This window comes from Coloeus monedula, assembly GCF_965178545.1.
Source record: "Coloeus monedula genome assembly, chromosome: 21".
NCBI lineage: Eukaryota > Metazoa > Chordata > Aves > Passeriformes > Corvidae > Coloeus > Coloeus monedula.
In genome coordinates, this window is record NC_138801.1 from 1,704,661 (window position 1) to 1,731,280 (window position 26,620).

General features: G+C 40.3%; 1 protein-coding gene across 5 annotated transcripts in view; it reads left to right on the forward strand.

Annotated features, from left to right (window-relative positions):
• Positions 1 to 26,620, forward strand: part of RC3H2 (ring finger and CCCH-type domains 2) — a 27,917-nt gene continuing 1,297 nt past the window's right edge. Inside the window, exons 1-22 of one of the 5 annotated variants that reach the window (XR_014227008.1) lie at positions 1 to 139; positions 7,206 to 7,502; positions 8,865 to 8,982; positions 9,433 to 9,666; positions 10,533 to 10,708; positions 10,805 to 11,005; positions 11,385 to 11,517; positions 11,759 to 11,877; positions 12,252 to 12,364; positions 12,951 to 13,259; positions 14,033 to 14,247; positions 15,210 to 15,637; positions 16,058 to 16,228; positions 17,337 to 17,492; positions 17,764 to 17,977; positions 18,143 to 18,227; positions 18,749 to 18,830; positions 19,228 to 19,362; positions 19,925 to 20,032; positions 20,442 to 20,590; positions 21,204 to 22,304; positions 22,875 to 26,558. Coding sequence is in view for 4 of the 5 variants with exons in the window: in XM_082295221.1 (XP_082151347.1) it covers positions 7,272 to 7,502; positions 8,865 to 8,982; positions 9,433 to 9,666; positions 10,533 to 10,708; positions 10,805 to 11,005; positions 11,385 to 11,517; positions 11,759 to 11,877; positions 12,252 to 12,364; positions 12,951 to 13,259; positions 14,033 to 14,247; positions 15,210 to 15,637; positions 16,058 to 16,228; positions 17,337 to 17,492; positions 17,764 to 17,977; positions 18,143 to 18,227; positions 18,749 to 18,830; positions 19,228 to 19,362; positions 19,925 to 20,032; positions 20,442 to 20,590; positions 21,204 to 21,402 (3,576 nt within the window). In the remaining variant the exon portion in view is untranslated. Of the gene's footprint in view, positions 140 to 7,205; positions 7,503 to 8,864; positions 8,983 to 9,432; positions 9,667 to 10,532; positions 10,709 to 10,804; positions 11,006 to 11,384; positions 11,518 to 11,758; positions 11,878 to 12,251; positions 12,365 to 12,950; positions 13,260 to 14,032; positions 14,248 to 15,209; positions 15,638 to 16,057; positions 16,229 to 17,336; positions 17,493 to 17,763; positions 17,978 to 18,142; positions 18,228 to 18,748; positions 18,831 to 19,227; positions 19,363 to 19,924; positions 20,033 to 20,441; positions 20,591 to 21,203; positions 26,559 to 26,620 lie in introns of those variants that run through there. The other 4 variants (XM_082295222.1, XM_082295221.1, XM_082295223.1 and 1 more) reach the window with 4 other exon arrangements.

The window sequence follows — 26,620 nt, forward strand, 5'->3', positions numbered from 1 at the left end:
GCGGCGGTGCCGCTGTCAGCGCGATGAGGCGGCGCCGCCGGGGCTCCCGCCGCTGCCTCCGCCGGGCCGCGCGCCCGCCCCATGGCGCGTGAGGCCGGCACCGCCCGACCGCGCTCCGGCCGCCGCCCCCGCCCCGCAGGTACGGACCGCACCGCACGGGTCGGACCGGGCTGGGCGGGGGCGGCCGCCGCGGGGGACGCGCTGACCCGCCGGGGCCCCGCCCGCCCCCCCCTCCCCATCACCCACCCCGGTCCTTCCTCTGCCTCCCGGCGCTGCGGGAGCCCGGCGGGAGCGGCGTCGTGCTGAGCCCGTCCAGTGCGGCCCGTCGGGGGCCGCAAGGCTGTCGGCGCCCGGCGGGCCCCGCCAAGGCCTCGGAGCCGGCCCGGGGACCCGGGCAGCCATTTGGTGGCGGCTCCGAAATGACGGCGGGAGCAGGGCCGGGCAGCGGGAGCGGGCAGCCAGGGCCGGGCCCAGGAGCGGGAGCCGGGCCGGGCCCGGGTACAGGAGCCGGGCCCAGGAACCGGAGCCCGGGCCGGGCCTTGGAGCGGCAGCCGGGCCTGGTGCGGGAGCGGGGCCGGGCTCGGGTGCGGCTGACAGCGGCCTGCAGACGGGGCGAAGCTGCGGGGGGACCCACGGAGGCGCCTCGCGTTCCCGGCACCGGCGAACGGAGGCAAGAGCTTCTGGTCCCCTCCCCGGCAGCCCCTGGGGAGCCGCAGCACCGGACAGTCCGCGCTGAGATGCCCCCTGGCACCGGGGAGAATCGCACCGGAGCCATGAGTATTCCCACTCTGGAATACTCATGGAGCTGTGCGTTAGGGTAATGGTGGAGGAGAGTCGTGGTGGGAGACAGATCCTAGGACTGCACCCACCGTGTCATGTTTTAAATGTCTTAAACAAAGCCAAAACAACTGAACAGGAAAAGCATGTCCCGGTTCTGCTGATGCTCGAGGTGCACGGAGGGTTTCCAGTTAAGTGTAGGAGTCAGCACAAAGCACAGGAAGGGCAGCAGAGTGGTGGGAGAGTGATGAGTTTTCAGTTCATTGAGGGTTCAGAGGGGAATGGTATGGATCTGTAACGAGAGAAAATAATGACAAAGTTTAGACAGGCAACCAGGACAACTCCTGATCTAGGCCTGTTTCACTTTCGTGCAACCTTAGGATTTTGTTTGGGTTTAATTGCAGTTCCTGTAGCTTCTCCTGTGGTTGTTCCCTCACGACCATTATAGCTACATCATAATAATGAACCCAAAATTAAAAACAGTCCTTTGGATTACAAGGGTGTAAATTTGCAATTGTGGGAGAAGAAATCTAATTTTAAGTGAGAACCAACCAATACAGCTGTAAGTCTTCTGAATCAAAATACTATTCTTTGACCTTTGGTCTGTCCTAAACATCTGTGGAAATGATAGAAATTGAAACTTCTGTTGCTGGTATAAGTATTATTCCATGAAACACTGAATTCTTAATTTTGTAGTGAATCGCTTTCCCAAGACCTTCATGCCTTTTTAGTGAACTTTTTCTTGTTTCTGCTTTGTAAGCAAAGCTTTCCCCAAGAAAAGGTGGTTTTATTAACTTGTGTTTCTGTCTTGTTTGAGGTTGTGGCCATTTATCTCAAAAATACTAAATTCCAACAGATTTTAGGGCCAGTGCTTTAGATATCCCAAAGTGAACTCATAGGTCGTGAGTGTTGATCTCATTTATTTAAGGCTTTGTTGCTTTACAGTAAATAAAATATTTACAGTATATCCAGATGGTAATAGCTAGTAGCATTTGTTAGGAGTATGTTACATTTCACTTGGTGATATTTTATATACCTTTGATAGGATGAATATACAGGGTCTCTCCTTGCTGACTGGACAACCCTAAGGAAAGGAAAAAAATATATGTCCATGGGTATCTTAAGTCATTCTGTACCACCTTTAAAAAGGCTTTCCAGCTCCTCTGGAGCCCTTTGTTTTCTTGCCTACATCTCAGAATAGAATTAGTATTTCATTAAAATAGTTTTTAAAATATTGGAATACAGAATTTCTCTTCTAAAAATGTATAGTTTAAACATGGAGGTCATGTTAAAAAAAAAAAAAAAAAAAAGCTTGGAGAACTAAACCATACATGGAAGTCCTTATTCTCTGAAAATATTACTGAAGAGTAAGGAGGTCTACACTGTATCTCTTCATGAAGTAACTGTGTCCAAGCAGATCTGCTTAGAAATGGATTCCCTTTCTCTGCATTCAGAGGGAGTTCAACTGATTTGAGTGGCAAAGAAAATTTTTCATTTGTTTGCCCTTCAGTTAGTCCTGAAAAGTCAATACTTACAGAAGCTGAGTTGGTATCAGGCTGGTGGTGAGGACAGGCTCTCCTTTCAGGGACGCCTCTGAAACACAAGGAAAAACCCACTGTGGCATTACATAAGTATTTAGGAAACTTTTAAAATCTACTAACATGATTTGTGGTATCAAGGCTTGAGCAGGGAGGAGCAGGTGTGAATTGCTGAAGATACACTGACTCTGGTGTTGGTTTGGGGGGAGTTAACCCTGAACTGGGTGAACTTTGGCAGTCACGAGCTTAAATTTATGTTATACCCCTGTTGATAGGAATTACTCTTCAGCCACGTGTTTTAAGGAGGCAGAGGGCATTTAAGCCTTGATTTTTTTAAACCAGATAACAAGAGAATCCTGTAGGCGTTTTTGCAAAATGTAGTCTGGGCACATGTAAATGTTCAAATCTATACTTAGGACACAAGGAAATGGAATGAAGCTATCAGGGAAGTTCAGGTTGGACATTGGTAGAAGGCTCTTCCCCCAGAGGGTGGCCAGGCACTGGAACAGGCTCCCCAGGGAAGTGGTTGTGGCACCAAGTCTGCCAGAGCTCAAGGAGTCTCTGGACAATGCTCTCGGACGTGTGGTTTAGCGTCAGATACTCCTGCGAGAAGCAGAGTTGGACATGATATGTCCTTTCCCACTTGAGATACTCTCTGATTCTCGTCTGTCCCCAGGATTTCTATTGGTGACTCTTCTGGAACTTGAATTGGGCTCCAGATACTCACAAGAGCATTAATGTTCAGTGAAATAATTGTGTTGAAATACTATATTTCATGGTCATTAAAGACTTTACATATAGAATTTTCACATGATGTAAAGAGATTTGCATGTGACAGATATTATGGAGTGTAGAAATAAGTAAGTCTGTTCTGTAAAGAGGATTTATTTTAATTTCAAGCCGTCATAGCTGAATGATGCAAAGTTGTTATGGGGATGGCCCTTCCCTAAGCCTTTAATGAAGCCAGTTTTTTAGATCTGTAGATGGTGGCTGTTGAAGAGAAATGAATAAAAGATTCTAGCACTTCCAGAGAATACGTTAATACTGATAATTTGATTATGTGGATGTGTAAGTTTTTGACCCAGTCAGGATGCTTTCAGAACTACGTAACTTAGGAAGGAAAGCTTGAAAAAGCTGCCTCCTTGTACTGCAAACCAACCATTAATCTGCATAAATGAAAAATTTTAATGGAAATCACTTAGAAAAGGAAATACTGTGATCTCCGCAGTCAGCATTAAGAGCAAGTCAATATCAAGGACGCTTTAATTTAGTGATTAAAAATAAATTGAATTCTAAGATTTAGGCTTAAATCCACAGTAAGATTGTAATTGAACCTCAGTTGTGAAAATGCCATATAATTTCACAAGTTTTCCAAGCGTTTCCTTCATCTGTAGAGAAGACTTCCCTTTGTTCAGCATTGACAGAATTATTCCATGTCTCATTCTCATCCAAGCTCTGCTTATTTGTCTTTGCCCGTGGCCCACAAGGGACCTGATGGAGTCAGCCTGAGCAGAGCAGAGCTGACGCTGTGGGGGAACTGAGTTAAGCCTTCAACCCTTTCTTTGATAAGGGGTGAAACTTGCCTATCTCGCATTTTGGCAAATGCCCTGACTGAGCAGTGTGGGAGAGGAACAGACTAACAGAAGAGCGTGATCACCTAAGCTTGGCTTCTTCAGAAAATAAGAATTGAATTATATTTATCATGTCCAGAGGTTCTTGAGTAAACATAATGATTTAGATTAATTGTAGAGAATGTCTTGGGATTAGGTAGCTGTAAGTTAATACAAAATAAGAACATCTAAATCTCACAACTTCCATCAGTTGTTAAGTGGTACAGCTGTTTGAGGAAGGGTTTGAGGTTTTGCCTGTCATTGATATTCTGGTCTGAAATGAGAAAATCAGTCAGTTATCATTGTTACTCTGATCCATTGCAGCCATTACTGCAATAGGAAAATACTACTGTAGTAGAAACACAAAATTACTCAGCTGTACTGGTTTTTATGTTTCTCAGTTTGTCATCTGAAGTATTGCTTCTGGTAGTAATACTATGAAACTAATTGTAATTCACTACGTAATGATCTTTTAAGTAGCAACTACCATGACTTTTCAGACTGTTTCCTTGTATGTTTGGCCAGTTTCTGTATCTGCCATTTCTTTGGGATTTTTTTTGCAGGGTGCTTCTATTTTGACAGGGAACAGGAGCCCTGTGTGTGTGTAGCGATAGATAAAAGTCTGCCAGAATGAACAGACAGACCAAGGGTAATTGTTCTAATTGAGTGTACTGCCTGTTAAAAACAAAATCCAAAGGATTTCTAGTATACCTTCTTTATTTTGCTCTTCTCCTTGTGTTTGCTCAGTTTAGAGCGCTGGAGCAATTTGTTCTTCAAGAGGACATCCCTGAAATACATTGTTTCTGACAAGGAGCAAGAATGTATTAAACATTGGCTTATGGTTTTTGTAGGAGTTGACATGGTAATTAGGAGATGTGAGATTGTTTTCCTACACACTGCGGTACAAGAGTGGCAGGAGAGCTAGCAGGCTCAATAAAGTATGGAGATTCCTCCCTGTATGGCTGCTTGAAGTTTTGGGAGCGGAGAGCTTTTCCCAGCTGTTTGCTGACTTAATTAGATTTTTTTTCCTGTCAAGAAATCTGAAGGTCAACACATGCTTAGTAGAATCTGTCATTTGGGATGATTAAGCACCCAGAGATAGATCTTTAAAAACCGGTGGTGCACACTTGAAGAATCTGTTGTGTTCATTTCTATGCTGGTCAGGAAAACAACTGTATTTTAAAAGCTCATAAACAGAGAGGTGGTTTCTTGCAAGTCTCTGAAGCACCTGTGGAAACCGAACATGGGTATTGTCTCAGAGCAGAGATCCCTGCGTTTGAGATAATTAATGAGCAGTGTGGACATAGAGACTGTTTATTAGGAGCTCGTTAGTGACATACCAGCAGTTGTGCTCTCTGTGTACCAGCCTCTTCTTAAACTTTTCCCCGTGTGAGTCATGACAGTCACACACTTCCCAGAGTGGTCTAGTTTGTGCTGTTACCTGTGTCTTGCAGTCAGGTGAAAAAGCACCACTATCAGCCCTAGGTCAGCAGTTATGTTGGTATTGGTATCTTAATGTTTCTGGTAATGCTGCAAAAAGCTTTAAGGAAGGTGTTTACAGACAGGCTTTGCAGTTCTGTGCATCTCTTGTCCTGCTGTTTCGGAAGGGAAGCAGATGTGCTAAAGGAAATGGTGGGATTCTTAACAGAGGAATCTTACTAGGCCTGTTGGCTCACTGTTTGGTTTTGCTTTTATTTGTTTTGCTTTTAAATTTCCTTGGTTAAAAGACAGATGTAGCAATAGCATGTTAAAGGTGACTGTGTTTGTTCATCCCTGCTAGAGCTTTGATTGTGCTTTGATAGAAGCCGGATGAAAATCTCATTTGTCCAATACATGGGAATTTTCTGGCTTATGTTGAAAGTATAACCTCAGCAGTTTGGTTTTGAGAGGTTCAACTTTCAGTTTGGTGTGTTTTACTATGGGAATTCATTTGGGGCAAAAATTGCTGCATAATATTGAAAAGCTCGCTGAGATAAGGACATCTTGTACAAGTATCCTGTTACTTAAAGGGCACTGAATGTTCATAGTACTAAATAGGATTTCTAAACAGATGGTCATAATTAACATAAAATACATCCACAGATAAGAGTCTATTTGGTGTTCTAGTAATTCTTTCAATGGCCTGGTACTTTAGCATTAATTAAACCATAGCACAGCCAACAATGGAATTGCAGTACGGAGTTTCTGAATTTGAACACAGAGGGGAGATCTCAGCTTCCTCAGAACAATTACCTTTTTTCTGTCATCAGAGTGAAAAAATAGAATGCTAAGCATGTAATTAAAACATTTGTGTATTTGCATTTGTAACAAGCTTGTTCATAGCCTCGAAGTGACCGAACTGGTCTGTAGGTTGCCTAGAGAGCCAACACAGTGGCACATCACAGCCCAGGGTGGGGCTGTTCCCTCCGGGGTGGAGCTCTGAATGTAAATCGTGATGACGAGAGCTTGGATGAGAACGGTTTCGATGAACTGCTTAGGCCTGGTACCTTTTTCAGGAATGTGATTTATATAAAATATAAGAACAGTGTCCATAAAGCCATGTTTTCTTTGAAATACACTTACGTAAACAATTTGTTTGGTACTACGGCACAGAGTGAGATGTTTGAAGAAATGAGGAAGCCAACTGAAGTTATTGCTTGCTTCATCATAGGTTTTGTCCTAAATACCTGGATTTGACATACATCAAAGATTTTCTTGCTGTGAGTTCATGGACATAGTTATGTGTATGGTAGAGACGTGAAAAGCAAAATTGCACACAGCAATCTCTGCCCTTGAGTGCTCCAGTTCTTGCGAGAAAAGGTGAAAGTAACATGAGAGATCATAAAACTACAAACTAGTCTTTCATTCTTTTAGTGTTTTCTTATGGTTCTTGATTTTTGTTAGTTGATTTGTGTTTTACAGAAAATGTGTTTTTAAAAAGGCAAAGCTGGGTTTGGGTTGTTGTCTGATTAAGTCTGAATAAGATCTGCAGGAGGAAGGCATTCACTTCATTTCAAATGAAAATAACATTTTAAACCACCCCACCCCCCCAGAAAAAAAGAAAACCAACCTTTAATGCTATTTATAATAAGTTAAACTTACGGTAGTCTGCATTAATTTAGTTCATGAGCCTTTTTTGGTACAGATGTTAAACTAACACAAAGTTGGGGTTTTCGAGTACTTCAGCATAAGGATTTAGTTTTATTCTTTGTAATACTGAAATTTTGGTCTGTTTTTTTAATTAAAAATTATTCTAAATTGCCAGAAAGCATGTTTTAAATACTCTGTTATTCACTTACAGCTGCCAAAACATAGTACAGTGAAATAATGGTCTGCTAGCCTGCTAAACAAGTGTCCAGCTTCCACAATGCCTGTGCAGGCAGCTCAGTGGACAGAATTTCTGTCCTGCCCAATCTGCTACAACGAGTTTGATGAGAATGTGCACAAACCCATCAGCTTAGGTTGCTCTCACACCGTGTGCAAGACCTGCCTGAACAAGCTCCATCGCAAGGCATGTCCTTTTGACCAGACTGCCATCAACACAGACATCGATGTGCTTCCTGTAAACTTTGCACTCCTCCAGCTGGTTGGAGCCCAGGTATAACTGAAGCAGCTCTCTGTTTTCCCACTTTGTGTTGTTAACTTTTCCATGCCAGTTGCAATACGTGTGCTGCTCTTCCTTCCTCATTTTAGCCCGAATAAATGGTAAGGCTTAGCTTTGGACTGTCTAGGAGTCCATACATGTTCTAAAAGCACCTGCACCATTTCAGAACCATCTTTCCATAAAATGAAAACGTGTTCTAATTGTAACCTGAATTCTGATTTTAAAAGGCTTTTGAACTGTGACTGGAGTAAAATCCCTGCTGGGAAACAGACAATTATCTGTCCCAACTGTCAGTAGAATGAGTGAACTTGCAGATTGCACTCATTCATCATAGCCTTGTGAGAAATCTTGTTTCTAAACGTCACATGTTTGGAAGTGGCTGTTTAAACAAGTTCCCGAAGTGTGTGTGTATAATTTTTTTTTTAAAATATGCCTGATGATGGCTTTTCAGTTGAATTTGCAGACACTGGCTAATCAGGCCAGGAATGTTCCTTTTGCTGTCTCTTAGCCGTGGCAAAACAGTGATTATATAATCAGTACTGCGCTTTATGGAGACTAAATAAGTCTGTTCCCCTTACGCTGATTCATGTGCTTTTTCATGTTACTCTCTCTCTAACACCTTGATGATGCAGTAAGAAGTTGTATTTTACTTTGCTTTTTAATGTCCTATCACATACCTTGACACAGCTATTGGCAATAACACTATGTCAGAGCAGTTTTGTTTCTCAAGTTCACGTGTTCCTTTCATTTTTTTTATGTGTCAGATCACTGCCTTGATCTTACAACATTTATTTTCATGGTCTCCTAACTTCTTGCAATGTATTTCAAACAATTAGTTTATTATGACTAATACTCCCTCCGTTTTCCTTATCTGACCTTGTTATTCTACTTAAAGGTTTTTTCCACCTAGTTAAGTTTCCTGCTTCTTCCCTTGGAAGATTTCAGCATGCCCAAATGATGCTTAAATTATTTTTTAACTTTGCTTTATTATATTCTTGTTAGTTAATTTTGTCTTATAGCTTCCTTTATGTGTCTGTAGTAAATCGTGCTGATCACCTTCTCAAGTCTTGTGTTCTTCATTTTTTAGACTTTGGTTATTGTTTTCTACTCTACTTCTGTTTTTAAAGTGTTGAGTAATAACAAAAACCATCTTTCATCCCCCTGATCCTCATATTGGGCCCTTTTTGTTGTTCCTTATGCCATGTACGTGCCCTGAGTGGGTCCTGTGTTTCCCTATTCTCAGAGCAGTGCACATCTGCAGTGTTATGTAATTAATGGTGATGTGGGTACCATCAGAGAGGTCAGCCAGGTGTATGTAATTCTTCTCCCCCTTCCTTCCCCTTGCATTTTTTTTAGGTACCTGATCATCAGACAGTAAAGTTGAGTAATGTAGGAGAGAACAAACATTATGAAGTAGCAAAGAAATGTGTTGAGGATTTGGCACTCTACTTAAAGCCATTAAGTGGAGGAAAAGGTGAGTCTCTGCTGAACAGTGGAATTTTGATGTAGCTTGCTTTTAACAGCATTGTGTTTTCAGCACTGATTGTAAATGTCAGTGAGATAATACTCTAATTTTTCTAACAAAATTGCCCTTGTGTCTTTAAAAGCTTATTCACACTTGTGACACTTGTTTGTGGTTTTTTTTATTTTAAGTTTACAAAATACTGTATTTAATAATACCGCCTTAGGGCTAACTTTGTACTAAAGCTGAACTTTCCCCAAAGGATGGCTTTGATGTCAGTTTAAGATTTTAATTAAAGTTCTTTTTGATAAAGAATTACACAGAGTTGCCTAAGAGAAGGGAAGGTACCTGTGACTGGTATCTAAGTCCTAGAAAAACACATACACTGTTAGACATTTTTTTGTCTCACTCAGATGAATTTGATCAGAAGCACTGCTTAGCCTTTTATCCCTTTCTCTGAAGGTGTTGCAAGCCTGAATCAGAGTGCACTGAGCCGTCCAATGCAGAGGAAGCTTGTGACACTGGTGAATTGTCAGCTGGTGGAGGAGGAGGGTCGGGTCAGAGCCATGAGGGCAGCTCGGTCGCTGGGAGAGAGAACTGTCACAGAACTCATCCTGCAGCACCAAAATCCTCAGCAGCTTTCTGCCAATCTTTGGGCTGCTGTCAGGGCACGAGGGTGCCAGTTTCTAGGACCAGGTAAGGGACCTCTACATCTGCAACAGAATATATTTAGCTGTACCTTTTCTGAACAAAATTTTTTTTGAAATTTCTTCTGTTCAGTTAAAGATATTCTGCCAGGAAGAAAGGAGAAGGGGGGAAGAAATTCCCCCAAATGTTAGTAAAATCTGCTGGCTTAAAGTGTTTGGTTGTTTCCCCTGCCCCTCCATTAAATGTTCTTTGAAACTGGGAGGAAGTATTTCAAAAAGCCTGGCAAAGAGGGGTCAGTAAGCACGTGTTGTGCACAGTTTTTAATGCAGTGTAAGTGTAGCAGGCTGGCTGTACTGCTGCCTGTGATTGGAATTGAATAGCTGTCAATACAATCAGCCTAACCTCAGCTGCAGCATACTTCTGAAATTTATAATGATCACATTTATATCTCTAACAAATTCATAGTTAAGAATGCTGCTGAAGCAAGCACAGAAACAAGAAGGAAATTCCCTTTAAAATGGAAGTTGTCCTCTCTTGATTCCAGTAACTGTTGATAGCATTCCAGTACTGTTCCCATATTTATTTTATACTTTCATGGTGTGGCATTGATGAGGTGTCCAAAAGGACAATGGCTACAAGACCGCACAGTGGAGAAAAGTATAAAAACTGCACTGCTGATGTGTTTATTACTGAAAGTTAGTCTTAGCTCTAGGTTTGCTGTGCTTAGAGTGATTCTAAATACTTCTTCTAAACTAGCAACTTCTTTTAGAAGTTTGAAAGGCTTTCTTTTAGTAAGATAAAAAGCACTAAGGAGTTACATTCAAGATGATTCAGCTGCTTCTGCTTATCTGTTCAAATCCAGTAGCCTTGCTGTTTTCTGCAATATATTTAACTTTCATTTTTGTGTGTTAAAGCTATGCAAGAGGAGGCACTGAAACTTGTATTACTGGCACTGGAAGATGGCTCTGCACTCTCAAGAAAAGTTCTGGTACTTTTTGTTGTGCAAAGGCTGGAACCAAGATTTCCTCAGGCCTCTAAAACAAGCATTGGTCATGTTGTGCAGCTACTGTATAGAGCATCATGCTTTAAGGTAAAACACCAGTATTGTGGTTTGTGCTGTGCTTTTTATGATGGACATGGAGATTTTTTGTTAAAGAAGGAGTGTTTAACTATTACTATTTATTAGGTCACTAAAAGGGATGAGGATTCTTCTCTGATGCAACTTAAAGAAGAGTTCCGGAGTTACGAGGCTTTGCGGAGAGAACACGATGCCCAAATTGTTCACATTGCCATGGAAGCAGGACTTCGAATATCACCAGAGCAGTGGTCTTCCCTTCTTTATGGAGACCTGGCACATAAATCACACATGCAATCCATTATTGACAAGGTTTGTCGAAGGGATGATTTTAGTATCTTTGTAGGATTCGTTTTGACTATTAGATGTTACAATAAAGATCGAAGAACTCCATGAATTAACTTTTTGTTTGTAGTCCTACCAAATATTAATTAAAACTAGATTGAAGTTTTTTTCCCTGATGTAGCATAGTCATCATATGAAGTACTTTAATTAACTTTTTGGTGTCTTATGATGAAGCTTCATAGGGCAGATTCTGAGTTGAGAAATAAAATTTCTCTCCACTGATCCTCTCTGTATGCCATCTGAAGACACTATATATTGCCTTTAGGAACCAATGTCATGAATATCTTTTTAAGATTAGTAATTTACATTGTAAGATGCAGCACACTAATGCTCCGTTTATTTTCAGCTTCAATCTCCAGAATCTTTTGCTAAGAGTGTACAAGAGTTGACAATTGTCTTGCAGCGCACGGGGGATCCTGCAAACCTAAACAGGCTGAGGCCTCATTTAGAGCTCCTGGCAAACATAGATCCAAATCCAGGTATGCAAATCAAGCATTTTAAACTTTCCTTGGTATTCTTCATATCTAGCAAAATTAATTATTAAGATGATAACCTCCATTCCTGGTTTTGAAATTCCCACTAACATAATAAACTCTTCTTCAGGGCTCTCCGAGTTCTGTCCTAGTACTTGGTGTTATAAAGTAATACAAGACTTGCCTCTTATTTCTGATACTGCTGGGATTATTGGCAGAGTGACAACCCTGCTTTTAATAATTTTAGATGCAGCATCTCCAACGTGGGAGCAGCTGGAAAATGCGATGGTCGCTGTAAAGACTGTGGTCCATGGGCTGGTGGATTTCATTCAGAATTACAGTAGAAAAGGCCATGAAACTCCACAGGTAACCAGACTTGATCACGGCATTACATCTTAATGTACATTTTCTGGGAGATGCAACTTTGAAAAATTACTGCTGATGTGAAATATTTACGGCCTTTACTGTGGAGTGATTGATTATACTGTTATTTGCTGCATTCAGATTTTGAGAACCTAGTATTTGTGAATATGGAATACAGCAGAGCTGGCCATAGTGAAATCCATACAAGGACAACTTATCCCCTCAACAAGGAATGTCCTTGTCTTTCTGATTAAAAATGCAAAATGTAAAAACATACCATGGATGTATTTTCTGTATTTTAAGCCTGTTTTTGTGTGAACGTCTGATAGATGGTAAGAGGAATGTCTTGTGGTTTTTTTTTGTTTTTTTTTTTAAAGCCACAACCAAATAGCAAATACAAAACAAGTATGTGCCGAGACCTTCGACAGCAAGGGGGGTGCCCAAGAGGAACAAACTGTACATTTGCTCATTCTCAGGAAGAGCTTGAAAAGTGAGTGTGGGAGACTTATTCCTTTTATTTTTTTTTTTCCTCCTTTTAATCTAAATCCAAGCAATCTACAGAGATTTTTGAAAACATTCTCTTCCATACATTCATTCATTTGGAAGGATTTGTGACTCTCTTGAAGTGACAATTCTTTATATGAAATGGAAGGTACAGCAAAGCAATGTCTGCAGACTAATTCCAGGGGTTTTTTTGGTTTTACCCTATATGAGGTAAAATTTCCTTTTCTGAAACTGAGTCTAAGCTCGGTGTCTCTCAGGGATTGATTTTATCACCTACAAGAGAGAATGTTAATTACATTTTAATTTATTAAGGAATAAACTGAGTTGTTGAACAGTATGCAGCTTTGCATTCTTGAAGCTGTTTTCACCCAAGTGCATTTTCAAAGAACTGCAAAATGGATCTTACAAGAGGAGAGATGATCTTGGGTCCAGTTGTTGAAAATAAGTGTAATTTTTCAGTGTCGTGTTCCTCTCATTCTCTTCTTTTTGCTAGTTTTGCAAATCCATTAAACTTCACAATAAGCACTTTTTATACCATCTTGTCTTTTGTGTGTTTGCACGTTTGTTTGTAGATACCGCTTGAGGAACAAAAAAATTAGTGCAACAGTGAGAACATTCCCCCTTCTAAATAAGGTTGGCGTAAATAGCACTGTCTCAACCACAACGGGCAACGTGATCTCTGTCATAGGAAGCCCTGAGGCAACGGGCAAGATGGTGCCAAGTACTAATGGAATAGCTAATCTAGAAACTGGGGTTCCCCAGCTGATCCCCCGCTGTGCAGACACCTCCCTGAGAGCTCTGGAGAACACCAAGAAGGGAGGGAAGACTGGAGCCAATGGCCAGAACACTTCTGGGTCCCCCACAGAATCGCTCCCTGAAAAGTAGGTGACTTCTTTACATCAAGACAATTAAAAAGAACATTTTGCTTTCAGATTATCATGGAGTTTGTGGGTGGCCAACAGGTGAAGTGTGGTACTGGCTTGCAGTAACTGCTGGTGCTCAGTGGCTGCAGAGCTGTGTAACGCAGTGCACTGCAGCGCAGGCACAGTCACACAAAGGCTGTGGGTTCAGGGTGTCAGAGCCAGCACCTGTTGTTTTAGCTGTTCATTACTTATGTGCAGTGTAGACAAAATGGTAAATATCTCCCTTTGTATTGTATTCAGTTGTTCTCAGCCTGGTATCTTAGTTACTGTTGGGTTATTACATAAAAATAAAAAGTTACAGCATACAAATAAATTATGTACATATTACATACAGATATGTTATTACATGCAATAAATTGTACTCAGAATTTTACATTTCCTAAAGCCAAGAAGGATGCACAAAGCATACTTCCTAGAAACCTTCTAGTTTTGGGGTTTTCACTTAAAACTTCGTAGATAATTCTACAGGAAACACTGAGTCTCTAAACAGCTTTTCAAAGCCTTTGTCGTTACCAGAATACACTTACAAAGGGTATCAAAACATTTATGTCCACTTTTGAGTTCTCCTAGGAGAAAGTCTAAGATGTAGCACCAGTCTGGGGTATGAAAAACAAAATTTCAGAGGAAATGACAAGGCCCAAATTTCCATGTTACATGGGAGTGTACATGAAGAGGTGACTAACTGAAATAAGTGAAGGTCTGCTTAATGATGTGTTGGTAATTCTTTTCAGTAAAATTGGTTCTCCACCCAAGACTCCTGTAAGCCAGGCAGCAGCTACCTCAGCTGGTCCTCCTAATATTGGAACAGAAGTTAATTCTGTGCCTCCAAAATCCAGCCCGTTTGTTCCCAGAGTACCCGTCTACCCTCCACATTCTGATAATGTTCAATATTTCCAAGATCCCAGGACTCAGCTGTCATATGAAGTTCCACAGTACCCACAGACAGGTGAGTGAGATGAGCACTGAGTAAAAAACAGCTCTGAGCTTTCATCTGGAAAAGCCCAAATACTGAGAAATATGGACAGACAGAAATATTTTGTATCTGTTTTGTCAATGTCTATTTTATTTTTATTAAATATCAGCCGAATCTTCACTTAATGGAATCCTAATCTTGTTAATTGCTGGGTATGTGAGGGACTTGCAGTTTGCTCCCAGTGTTGATGATTCTTGTCTCTGTGTGCTGTATGTTACACAGCTTACACATCGGCCTCCAGAAGAACTTGAACCTCAAGGTCTTTCATCTACTTTTTCCTTTGTTATCATTTAATTGCTTTTATTTAGGCTTGCTCTTGCCATGGCCTATCTGTGAGGGTATCCATGGGCAGGATTCAGAGACATAGCATGCTTCTGCTGGGGGGCTTACACGTCTTTGTGCTTGTTCAAGTGTTTTCAGAAGGTTCCAGTTATCTTTTTGGGTTGCCCTGTGCATGTTTATATTCAAGCAGACAATTGTGGTTTACAGCACTGAGTCATTCACAAGCTCTCAAAAGGTAGAGGCATTCAGGCAATCCTCTCAAAAGAGGAATAAGTCAAGTGTAAAATGGTTATTTATAGACTTTTTATTTTGTAGGAATATAGCTTTTTATTTTAGTGAGAACTATTTTAACTTCCTATATAAAGAATTGCTTAAGATCCTGTGTTTTCAGTTACATAGTTACACCGTAGCACTTAGGAGCAGTGTTTTCCAAACTGGGTCCAGGTGGTGAAAGGCCAGCACTGCATCTGCAAACATGGTTGTCATACCTGAAATTACATTTAACAGAAACATGGTAGGGGCCAGTAAGAGGTTTGGAAAGGGTGACTCCTCATTCTTGAAAGGTGCTTATCAGTGCTGTTTACAGTTCTACAAGGTGTAAAATTCTTGGTCATTTGTGGTTATATTAAATATGCCTTTTTCCAATTTTTAAGGGTATTATCCAGCACCTCCAACAGTACCAGCTGGTGTGGCTCCCTGTGTTCCTCGCTTTGTGAGGTCCAATAACGTTCCAGAATCCTCCCTCCCACCTGCTTCCGTGCCATATGCCGATCATTACAGTACATTTCCCCCTCGAGATCGACTGAATTCTCCTTACCAACCTCCTCCTCCGCAGCCGTATGGACCAGTCCCTCCTGTCCCCTCTGGAATGTATGCTCCAGTTTATGACAGCAGGCGCATCTGGCGCCCACAGATGTACCCACGAGATGATATTATTAGGAGCAATTCTTTACCTCCCATGGATGTGATGCACTCATCTGTCTATCAGACGTCATTACGGGAGAGGTACAACTCTCTGGATGGGTATTACTCTGTGGCTTGTCAACCTCCAAATGAGCAGAGGACCGTGCCTTTACCAAGGGTAAGTGAGAGCCAGGAAGGAAAGGCTCTATGCAGAGTTGCTTCTGAAGGTCATTACTGCAAAGTTGGTAAACAATTAGCAGAGAGCTGTTTATTACAGTGATCGAGACACGTGACTTGGACGAAGTTCGTGTTTTGTTTTTAAGCTTAAAATGGGCTTGCAAAACAGACCATTCTAATCTGCATCAGGACCAGAGCCCCTCTGCCTCTTTAATGCCCATGCATGTTGCTTGAATTAATTGTATATTTAAGATTTGAGTTGCCATACATGGGCCTACAAATTCTTATGAAAGTCTTCAAGTGATATCAATGGAGGATTACAGACCCAAGGAAATTTGGGGATCCAAGTGTGTCCCATGCAAGTATTTGCCTTCTCATTAGAGTGTGATGGAATATCCAGTCCTGTATTTGTTCTTTCTAGGAGCCTTGTGGTCATTTGAAGACTGGTTATGATGAGCAGCTGAGACGGAAGCCGGAGCAATGGGCCCAGTACCACACACAGAAAACTCCTCTGGTATCGTCAACGCTTCCTATGGCAACACCATCTCCAACACCACCTTCTCCTCTCTTCAGTGTAGATTTCAGCACAGAGGTGGGAAGCCAAAGAACCTCTTTTATTTTCCCTTCCTTTTTCTGTAAGATGCCATTTAGTATTTCTAGTAAAGATTTTCTACCTGCCACTTATTGTTCATAAAATTAAATTAAAGTTCTAGCAGAAGGAAGGTGATACCTAATAATGATGCATTCAATTTGGTACTAAGGTGATGCTAAACATGACTGCAGAAGAAAGGTCAAAGAAGTGAAGTGATTCAATTCAGCCTCACTAAATGAAATGTAACTTTATTGAACTCACTTTGTGAACCTCCATGGTTTTGTGTAGGGAACAGCAGTTGTGTTTTCCATTAAAACATACACTGCCTTTGATACTCCAAATGGCTTTTACTTGATGAGTAGCCTGAGTCAAACTTCAAGTGCTCATCAAGTCCCAAAGAATGCGTTCCCTTAAAAGTGGTGAAAGACATCGGTAGGACATTGTGTACTTCTGTATAAGTCTTGAAGAATGGGGACTCAAGAAACAGCAGTAGTGCACTTTTGAAGAAAGAATAAAATACTTTAAGGGTTTTTTTTATCTCTCTAAATTAGATGCATCCAAGAAACTAGTTTGAAAACCACTGTGCCAGGCACTCTTAGCTGTGGTTTGACAGTTTTCTTGGTGGTATTTGAGGTGTTAAGAATGATTATTCAGAACAGATCTTGTAGGTGTACCTGAAGTGCTTTATGCATGCATTCAAGGTGGATCAGGATTCGGTCATTTTTACCCAGGTTGGAGGGTTGTAAGTTGTATTTCTATTTACCTCTGGCTAATACGTTGAAGGAAAACACACGGCTTCCTCTCAGCTAAGTTGCTGTCGGCATTTTCCTAAGGAAACCTGACACTAACACAGATTCCAGTCTCTCATCTTGGCAGGCCAGGCAGTTGTTTGTATGGCAAAGTTTGCCCTCTGACAACTGTCAGGGGCACTGGTTTAAAATTTGCCAAAACAGGTTATGTTGTCCCCAAGTCAAGTCTTGAATATGGCTGGAACTCCTTGATGGACTTTCGAGATACATTTACTGCTATTTAATTAAATTATCTTCTCATTTTAAAACTGAATTCCCTGTTTTTATTATTCATTGCTTATTTATTCCCTTTTCTGTAGTTCTCAGAGAGTGTCAGTGATTTGAGTGGAACTAAATTTGAGGAAGACCATCTCTCTCACTATTCACCGTGGTCTTGTGGCACTATTGGCTCTTGTATAAATGCTATCGACTCAGAGCCCAAGGATGTGATTGCCAATTCCAATGCCGTGTTAATGGTAGGGGTTTTCTGCATGTTCTCTCATTAGTGTGATGATCCTTACATGCTGAAGTGTCTTCTGTTTGGTTAAACCAGCCTTTTTGTAAAAAAAAAAAAGGTGATAGCTTCTATTATTAGTATTTTAAAGTAGTTCTGCTCATTTGAAGTTGTTTGGAATATCCTTTCCCAGTTTTGTAAATAGGCAACAATAATGAGAAACTTACTGGCCAGCTGAAGAATGTGCATAACCTCTGATGAGTCTGTGTATCTTCTGTCTCCTGAATATGTAGGATTTGGACAGTGGGGATGTTAAAAGGAGAGTGCATTTATTTGAAACGCAGAGAAGGGCAAAGGAGGAGGATCCTATAATTCCGTTCAGCGATGGACCGATCATCTCCAAGTGGGGTGCAATCTCCAGGTCATCCCGCACAGGTTATCACACGACAGATCCGATCCAGGCCACTGCTTCCCAAGGAAGTGCTACTAAGCCCATCAGTGTATCAGGTACTAGTACAGGCTTGGTGTGACAATAATTCATCATTCATACACACCGGGAGCATTTCATCCTCTTTGTGCTGACTATAGCTATGAAATGCAAAGAGCTAAGGAATATGTGTACCCCACTGAAGACAAGAGAAGATAGTGAATGGTATCTTAATTCTTTTACAGATTATGTTCCTTATGTCAATGCTGTAGACTCAAGATGGAGTGCCTATGGCTCGGATTCTGCTTCCTCAGCACGTTATGCAGAACGGTACGGACTCCTTCTCGAGCTCTGTTCACAGCTTTTCCTGTAGCTTGCAGTTCTTCAAAGTCCTCAGTGTGTGTGTGGGGAATCTGGAATGTCTATTAATAGGCATTCTTAATTTTAAAGTGAAAGACTTCTTACCTATCCAGCATAAAGCCTTGGAAAAAACTAGGTTAAAACTTGTGTAGTCTTTAATACTTAATGCAGTTAACAGTGCACAATTACTAGCAGTGTATCCCTTGAGAGACCTATCAAAGAACTGGAGTCAGGTGCTGCCAAGTTGTCATGTCAAAATCTTGAGTAGTTTCAGGTTTTCTTGCCACATCTTACCCATGTGTAAAATAAGGATGTTTGCTTCATACAATGCCTTGAGGTATTATGAGCCACAGTGAAGATGAAGAAGACATTGTCTTAATCACATCTAGTTTCTGTCCAAAAATCTAACACTGATTGACTAATGAAGTTATGGGATGTTTGATTTAGAGAACTTGTTTCTAATTCCTAGCTTTGCCTTCTTTCTTTTTAAGGGACAGGTTCATAGTGACAGATTTGTCTGGTCACAGAAAGCATTCCAGCACTGGAGATCTATTGAGTATTGAATTACAGCAGGTAAGACCAGTTGTTATACCATGAGGGTTTTTTAACTTAAAAATTGTTTAGTAAAGTGCTTTTAAATACACTTTCTTAGTGTAGCTTTTGGAAAACAGTACAAATGCAAAATGATCAGTAAGAGTTAAAGTAGACACGAGTCCTGCAGCACTTGGTGTGCTGCAGTAGGACTGCTAATAGGAGCTGTTCCACTGGCATCAGGAAGGCTGTTTTGGGGAGAAAGTGCTGTATCTGATGCATGTCAGCAAATGCAGAAAGAAGTAAATGCAGTGCATTAAAAGAACACATGGTTCTCCACCTAGCGAGGGAACTGTGCTTTTGTGAGTGGGTTATTTTGCCATCTGACCACACATGGCTTAGGTGTAGTGGTTGGTAACTGATCTGTTTCTTTCCGTAGGCCAAAAGCAACTCCTTACTCCTTCAGAGAGAGGCAAACGCCCTTGCCATGCAGCAGAAGTGGAATTCTCTAGATGAAGGCAGTCGTCTTACCTTAAATCTTTTAAGCAAGGAAATTGATTTGAGGAATGGTGAGGTAAAGAAAGGGGTAATTGGGATGAAACAAATCTTTGAGGGTGTTTTTATATATATACAGACGCGCATGAATTTTAACTAAGAGTTGAAACTTAGTTTTAATTTTAACACTCCCAAATATTTATAGCACCTTCTGTGCAAGTTAAGTCACTGTTGTTGCACTCAGTTATTTCCCTGAGATTAGGCAGGTGCACCTGCTATGCTGCTGCTCCAAACATGCATTTACAAAGTGGGAAAAATGTGACAATCATTTTCATGCAATCATTAGTTTTTGTCTTACTTGTATGTGTTATAAATCTAAACATTTTGCCAGTGGACTTTATTCAAATTTCTGCTTCAGCATTCATTTTATCTCTGTTACAGTACTTCATTGGGATTAGATTTAGCCTCGTATCCTATGTTGTCTATGGCTGAAGTTCATTTTTGTCTGACTAGCTCTCTTGTATTGTAGAAATCTTGTGTGCTAGAAATGCATCTTCTGTTTTCATTTTAATATTCCAGTGTGGTGTGAAGCAGGTGAAAAGCCAACTTGATATTTAGAGAACATATTAATTCTTTTTTAGACTGATTATCCTGAAGACTGTGCAGACACAAAACCAGACCGAGACATTGAACTGGAGCTGTCAGCCCTCGATACAGACGAACCTGATGGGCAAGGTGAACAGATAGAAGTGAGTACAAAAATCTGTGTCTAAAGAGATCGCTGGGTCCTTTCATTAGTCTTTGTAGATCAGTATGTTGGAAGTAAAGCCTTTTGGTTTTAGTCCTAGTAATGACATCCAATATCTACCTTATTTTAACACTTGGGGTCTTGTACTTCTCACTCAGATACCTGGCAGTTAATACTAGTGAAGTTAAAAACAGCTCACGGTTTATATTGCTCTTGTCATTCACAGCCATCTTTGAATAATTGGCTTTTCCTTTAGTGAAATGTGGTAGACGTTCCAATAGTATGACATAAAATTAAGGAGTCTTATGACCAGACTCCTGTTCCCATTAGCTTAATGTAGTGGAACTTAATAGGAAAATGTAAAGCTGGTAAGGACAGAGTTGATGGGCATTTCTTCTTTTCTCTTGTAGGAGATTCTGGACATACAGCTAGGGATTAGCTCCCAAGAGGATCAGCTGCTCAATGGAACAACCGTAGAGAACGGGCATCTGCTAAAGCAGCACCAGAAAGAATCTATGGAACAGAAGAGACAAAGTTTAGGTGAAGACCTTGTGATTCTGTGAGTGTTAGACAAAAAAAAGCAGTGTCTGCCAATGTTAGACAAACAGCAGCATCAGAATAGTGGAAGCATGATTGTATAAGGATGAACTACGTACCTGCTCAGACTTGGATTAGACATCTGCATTGTTTATACATGGTGGAGTGAGAAGAACCTGTTAAGAAATAGAATTAGGCCACAAAGCTGAAAGTCCCAGGCTGGTACCATTGTTCGTATGCATCGTTGTAATCATACACACTGAAACGTGTCACAGCTGTTCAAAATACCTTTCACAGTCAGTAAGCAAAAAATGCAGAATATTTTTATAGTTAACAGAAATTAAGAAAAACTTCAAAAGGTTAAATGGCGGACTGTTTGCACAAATCTCCATGGAGGGGTAGATTTTGAAATACACTATTTTAGGTTTATATGTTCTGTAGTCTTTAACGAGTAAAGCAGCCTTTGAAAATGAGGCAGACTACTTTAACATCTCAAGCATACCATTCCAGAGGAAGATGTTTAGCCTGTTGCTAAAAATAAGTTTATGCCAGTATTTATTTAATGCACACAATTCAGTTCCGGATACTTGTGCATGTCCTTGTTTAATATTTGTGTAACTTATTTTTCTCCTCAGGGAGGAGCAGAAAACAATCCTGCCCGTAACTTCTTGCTTCAGTCAGCCGATCACAACATCTGTTAGCAATGCAAGCTGCCTGCCCATCAGCACATCAGTCAGTGTTGGCAGCCTCATTTTGAAAACTGCTCACATTATGTCTGAGGATAAAAATGACTTTTTAAAGCCTGTTGCAAATGGCAGGATGGTTAACAGCTGAAAGGCATTCATCTTTCCAGCTTGTGACCACACCATGGAAGCATTTACACTAGCTTTTTATATATATAATATATATTATATAATGTATATTTTTTTTAAAAAAAATAATATTGGGGTCATGCATTTCCTGTGGACTCTTTGATACTTCAAGCCCCTCTCGCATTAGCATTCTGAAGAAAAAAAAAACTTACTTTAGTAGGGTAAGGCGTTCACTTTCCACAAATGAATGGAATTTGGACATTGTTTTACTTAAGCTTAAAGCAGCTTTTTATGAGTTTGTAGCAATCCGGTGCGGTATCTGAGCCATTCTTGTTGAAAATGGCTTCTGTAGAAAACTAACAACTCAGTTATTTAAACTAGCAGGATCCTACGATGATACATCTAGTGAAAGGAAGACTAACTTATTTGTCTCTATTTTGTTTCATGAGAGAAGAACTTGTGTCTTGTTGCAGCTGCTTTTTCTTTAGTTGTGGAACTTTGCATGGAGTATTGTTTCCTGTTGGAAGACTGAGAGGTGGAGATTTGGACTTGAGGCTTTTACAGGGTTAACACACCATTAGCTTTGCACTGCTGCGTTATTTGCAGGTCTGTGGGGCAGTGCTTTGCTGCAGCTCTTGGTTTCCATTCCCCCCAGTTTCTGCTTTAGTACTGTAGATACACATACACAGGCTACTTGTCCAAGTAAAGTTATCAGAAGTAAATCAAGTGCCTAAGTCCTCCAGCTAATGTACTAGGTATTGATTTCCCCAAGCTATACATGAAAAAATTTTCAACGATTTTGAGAGGTTATGCACTAATGTAACAGCAATTTTGGGTTTTTTTCTTCTTCTTTTTTTTTTTTTTTCATTAATAGTTCTCAACTTGGAGATGATAGGATCCAGATGACTTGGCAAAAAGTATCAGGTGCTCTTGGCTTTCCTTTGAAAACCCTGTATCTAGTGTTTGCACTGACTAACAAGATGGTATTGCTGTTTTTTGTACTGTTTTGTTTTTAATTTAAACTAAATATTGGGAATTTAAGGTGGTTGTAATTACCTTTGTTAAATGTTGTTAATCATAATCTTGTATTCAGGTTTAATTTTTGTTTATTCAGTGGCAACTTATTTTCAAAGACCTTGAAAATACAATGAGATAGCATTATCTGACCTTCAGAGTACTGAAAACTGTATGAATTTATGCCCTGATAAGAGGTGACTGAGAATCATGTCAGACATGTCAACTGAAATTTGGTTTTCATAAATACATATGAATTAGAGCCCTGGGCATATTTTTTTGAGAAGCTTAAAAATCCACTTTTTTTTTTCTTTTAAGAAAGCAGGACTCTCCCTCCTGATGATTACTATCTTCTTGTTTGTCCTCTTACTTTTCTTTGTGACAAGTTTTACATTTTTTTATGTTTTTATTAACTTCTGTGAAGTTGTTTACTCTGAAAATTGTACTGGAATATTTTAAGCCAAGCTGATCTTTCACCAGGTGTACTGCATGTAAGGGCTTTTCCTGCTAGCAAAATGCTTAAAGAGGATCATGTTACTGGTCGTCTGAGTTGTTATTTTACAAAATCACAGCTATGTGGTCGGGTAAGATTTTGATAACTGTTTTGTGCACGCTTCTGGGGGGTGGGGGTTGGCATTTCCCTGAGGGTTACTGATTAGACTAAGTAAATATTGGTGTTTGATATCTCTCCTAATGAACCTGTCCATGAAATAATTATGTTGTAAATATACCTGCAAATCCAAGGGTTAGTTTTGATATTCTGGTGTCAGTATGGAAGATCTTACACATCTATTTAATACTCCAATGTCAAGGAATGTATGTAGAAAAACAGTCAAGTAGTCTTTTCTTAGTTTCCTTTGGCTGTTGCTGTACCTTCTCCAGCCAGTGCCACCTCACTCTAGGGTTAGACTGATGCTTCGTTTCACTCGCTACGTGAAGTGAATGGATACAAGAACCAGACCACCTTTGTCACCTTAACTTATTTCCTATTGATGTTAACTTTAACTTAGAATGCTAGACATAAATATGATTGTTGTATATTTTATACCAAGACCATTCTGTAAATATGAATTTATATTACTTTTGAAATGCTTCTGAGATACTATTATTTGCTGTACAATGTAATTCCAAAACAGATATGCAAACAAGTATGTCTCTTTCATGGATATTTAAACAGTGAGATCTTCCATGTTGAAGGTGATGTAATTTTTTTAAAAGATTTTTAAATTTTAAATTGCTATTTTGTTACAAAAATAGAGAAAATATAAAGGTTTGAGAAGTCCTTATTTGCCCTCAGGGAAAGAGCCCTCTGTGCACCAGAACTCCACAGAACATCTTCAGCATGATCTGAGGGTGAATATATACTACATAAATTGATTGTGTATTTACCTTAACTTTTTAATTTTAAAATGGCAATTTTAAAAACTTGGTTGTGCTCTGCTGGAGGGGGTTGGGATAAGCTGCTTACACACATTTGCCTGTTTGTCCAGTGAAATGACATTAGCCTGACATATTCCTGCCAAGGTCTTGGCATATTTAAGAACAAATGTATATCTAGACTCTTGTCTGCAGCAGGAGGTCCCGTGATAGAGCAGTTCTCTAGGATGACCATACACTTCATATGAAAAGTTGATTCTCAACTGAGGCTAGAGTTTTCTAGTTGAATTTTTAACCTATAATGACAGGCAAAAGAATTATTTGGGGGTTTAACAGCATGCCAGCTTTGTCTTACGGTTTTAACACTGACTGTGTGGTTTTTGCCATGAAACTAATGCCCTCCAGTGCCCTGACAGGGAGAAGAAGCTGCAGCTGGGAACACCTGGCTCTGGCTTCCTTCTTTGTTGAAGTTTCAGCCCTTGACCCTTTACAAATAAGTATGTATTCATTTGTTAGTTGTAAATCAGGTGCCTTTGGGCTATGGAAGGGCTTATTTTCTGACACTGAGAGAGAGCGACTTACCTTTGTGTGTCAATAGCAGTGATGCCCATTTAGGTTTTGGCCTAACTTACTGTGCTGTCAGAAAAGAAGGCCCGTAGCAGATCGGGGAAAGAGATTGGCTCTTTTGCTTTGCTTGGACAAGCATTTTGGGTTGGTTTGGTTAATTTTTTTTTTCCCCATTAGGGGTACAGCAGGGATTTCACATGCAAGAGAGACAGGAATTATTAGTATCTAAGTTAATTGTGTTGCCTCACTACCTGGATTCATTCCTCGGTTTGCCTCATTTCCCACATAGGTCTTAATAGAGACTAATGCTTGTGCTGGGAGAATGCTTGTGTGAGAAAGTAACTATCTGTACATTCTTAACATATACTTAGAGCAGAGTGATTGCCCTGCTACTGATATTTTGTTCCTGTAAACAGGTGACAAGAAATGAATCTTAGAGTTTATGCAGATTTTGCATTGTAGAATGTATACTAGACCCTTCAAAGGCAAGGTTAGACTCTTTGCAAAGCAAACTGGCGTTGGTTCTTGGTAGTCTAGTACAGGGACACTAAAGTTTGGCATTTGATTTAGGAAAAAGAAAACAGTTGTACACAGCTGATTATGTTAAATAAGCTCTTAATTAAGCTCTTTGTAGAAGTCTAATTTGGAAGGTTTTAGTGCTTTGATAACTCGATTGAAATTTTAATTTCTCCTGTACTCAAGAGCTGAATGCTGTTCTTGTATAATAGTGTACTAGGCTGGATGAGGTACAAAATAATGCACAGTGTCAGAAACAGCTGAGGAAAGAACGCTTAAAATAAAACTCAATCTAAACTCAGAATAGTTCCAAACATTGGTTTTGTTTGCTTTTTTAAAGCACAAGTTGTCAAGTTGTACCTGTTGCTGTACATAAACACTGTATTTGCCAGCAGCTCCTTGATCATATTTGTGAACAGACTTTTCATTAATTATTAGACTGGTATTAAAGGAAGGTGTTGAATTTGAGAGTGTAACAAAATGAGAAATGATCAGATGATCTATAGGATGTAAAAGTCCATTTTTATGTTTTAGTTTAATCCCTTAGTTAGGAAGTTCCCTCTCGTTGAGGGACCTCTTCTGCAAGCAGAACACAATAAATGTGCTTTTTTAAATGACCCAATTTCCCAGTATAAATGAACAGCTGACTTTGGCAGTAGTCATCCCCCTGCATCTCTTTGCTGGCAAGGGAGCAGGACAAGGGGGGAAAAAAACCCCCAAAACTGTCACTGATGAGATGAAACAAATCTGAATAATCAAAGTGCCCAATGCCCAAACATAATTCTACAGCCCATTATTTAAGGATGCTTGTGGAAGCTTTTAATCACTCAAGATTTTGCTGTAAAAGCTGAAATAAAGCAGAGCCTGGCTGCGTTTCTTACTGCCAAAAGCCAAGGTCATTTGCACATAGCCCATGGATTTCTCCAGAGTAGATCTCCGTTACCCAAGGCATGGGAATGCATGCGTTTTCTTAGCTGGGCAAACAAGTACATTATACAGTAGTTGTGATACAACACACGTGGCTTTGATTTGTACTGCACATACCCACTGTACAGCCACTCCGAAGTATTGTGGTTAGCTTGCAGCATCTGCTGTCGCATTGATACTGTTTACTGCGTATTCTTTTCCCTGGAAGTTTTAAAGAAAATTTTTTTTTCTTGTTGCATTGATTACATTTTATAAATTTGCTTAGCTGGAAAGTTTGGGAAAAGAGGCCTGTTTGTCAATTGTACAACCGATTGTGAAGCTCTAGTGTGAATATTTTTACGTCTGTATTAGACATTTTCTTTGCAAATCTATTGTTCGATTGAAATGTAAATGAAATAAAAGATGGTGTACACCCATCATGTATAAAGCAGGCACCATCGCTACGATGGATTTAATGCTCATTTTTATGGCGCATTCTCAGCTTCTATTTAAAACTATAATTTAAAGAAAAAAAAAAAATCTGTAAAATGAAATGGGGATATATGGGGGAGTAAATTCTATTCCGTTTATTTCGGTTTTGATTCCCAATGGTAATGTTTCCCTTCGTGTTAGAGTAGGGGGGCCCCGGCGGGGCCCGTGTGTCGCTGTAGCACTGACGTGCAGAGGTTGTAGCTTTGGCTGGGCACGGATAGAGCATCCCGGTTCGGTGTTTGAGAGACTCGATGGAAGAAGTTTGCAGTATTGACATGTATTTGCATGCACGAATAAAAATTATTTGTCCACCTTAACGGGCAGTTTGTCGTCAGTGCGGGCTGGGGGGAGCGGAGGGAGCGGGGCCA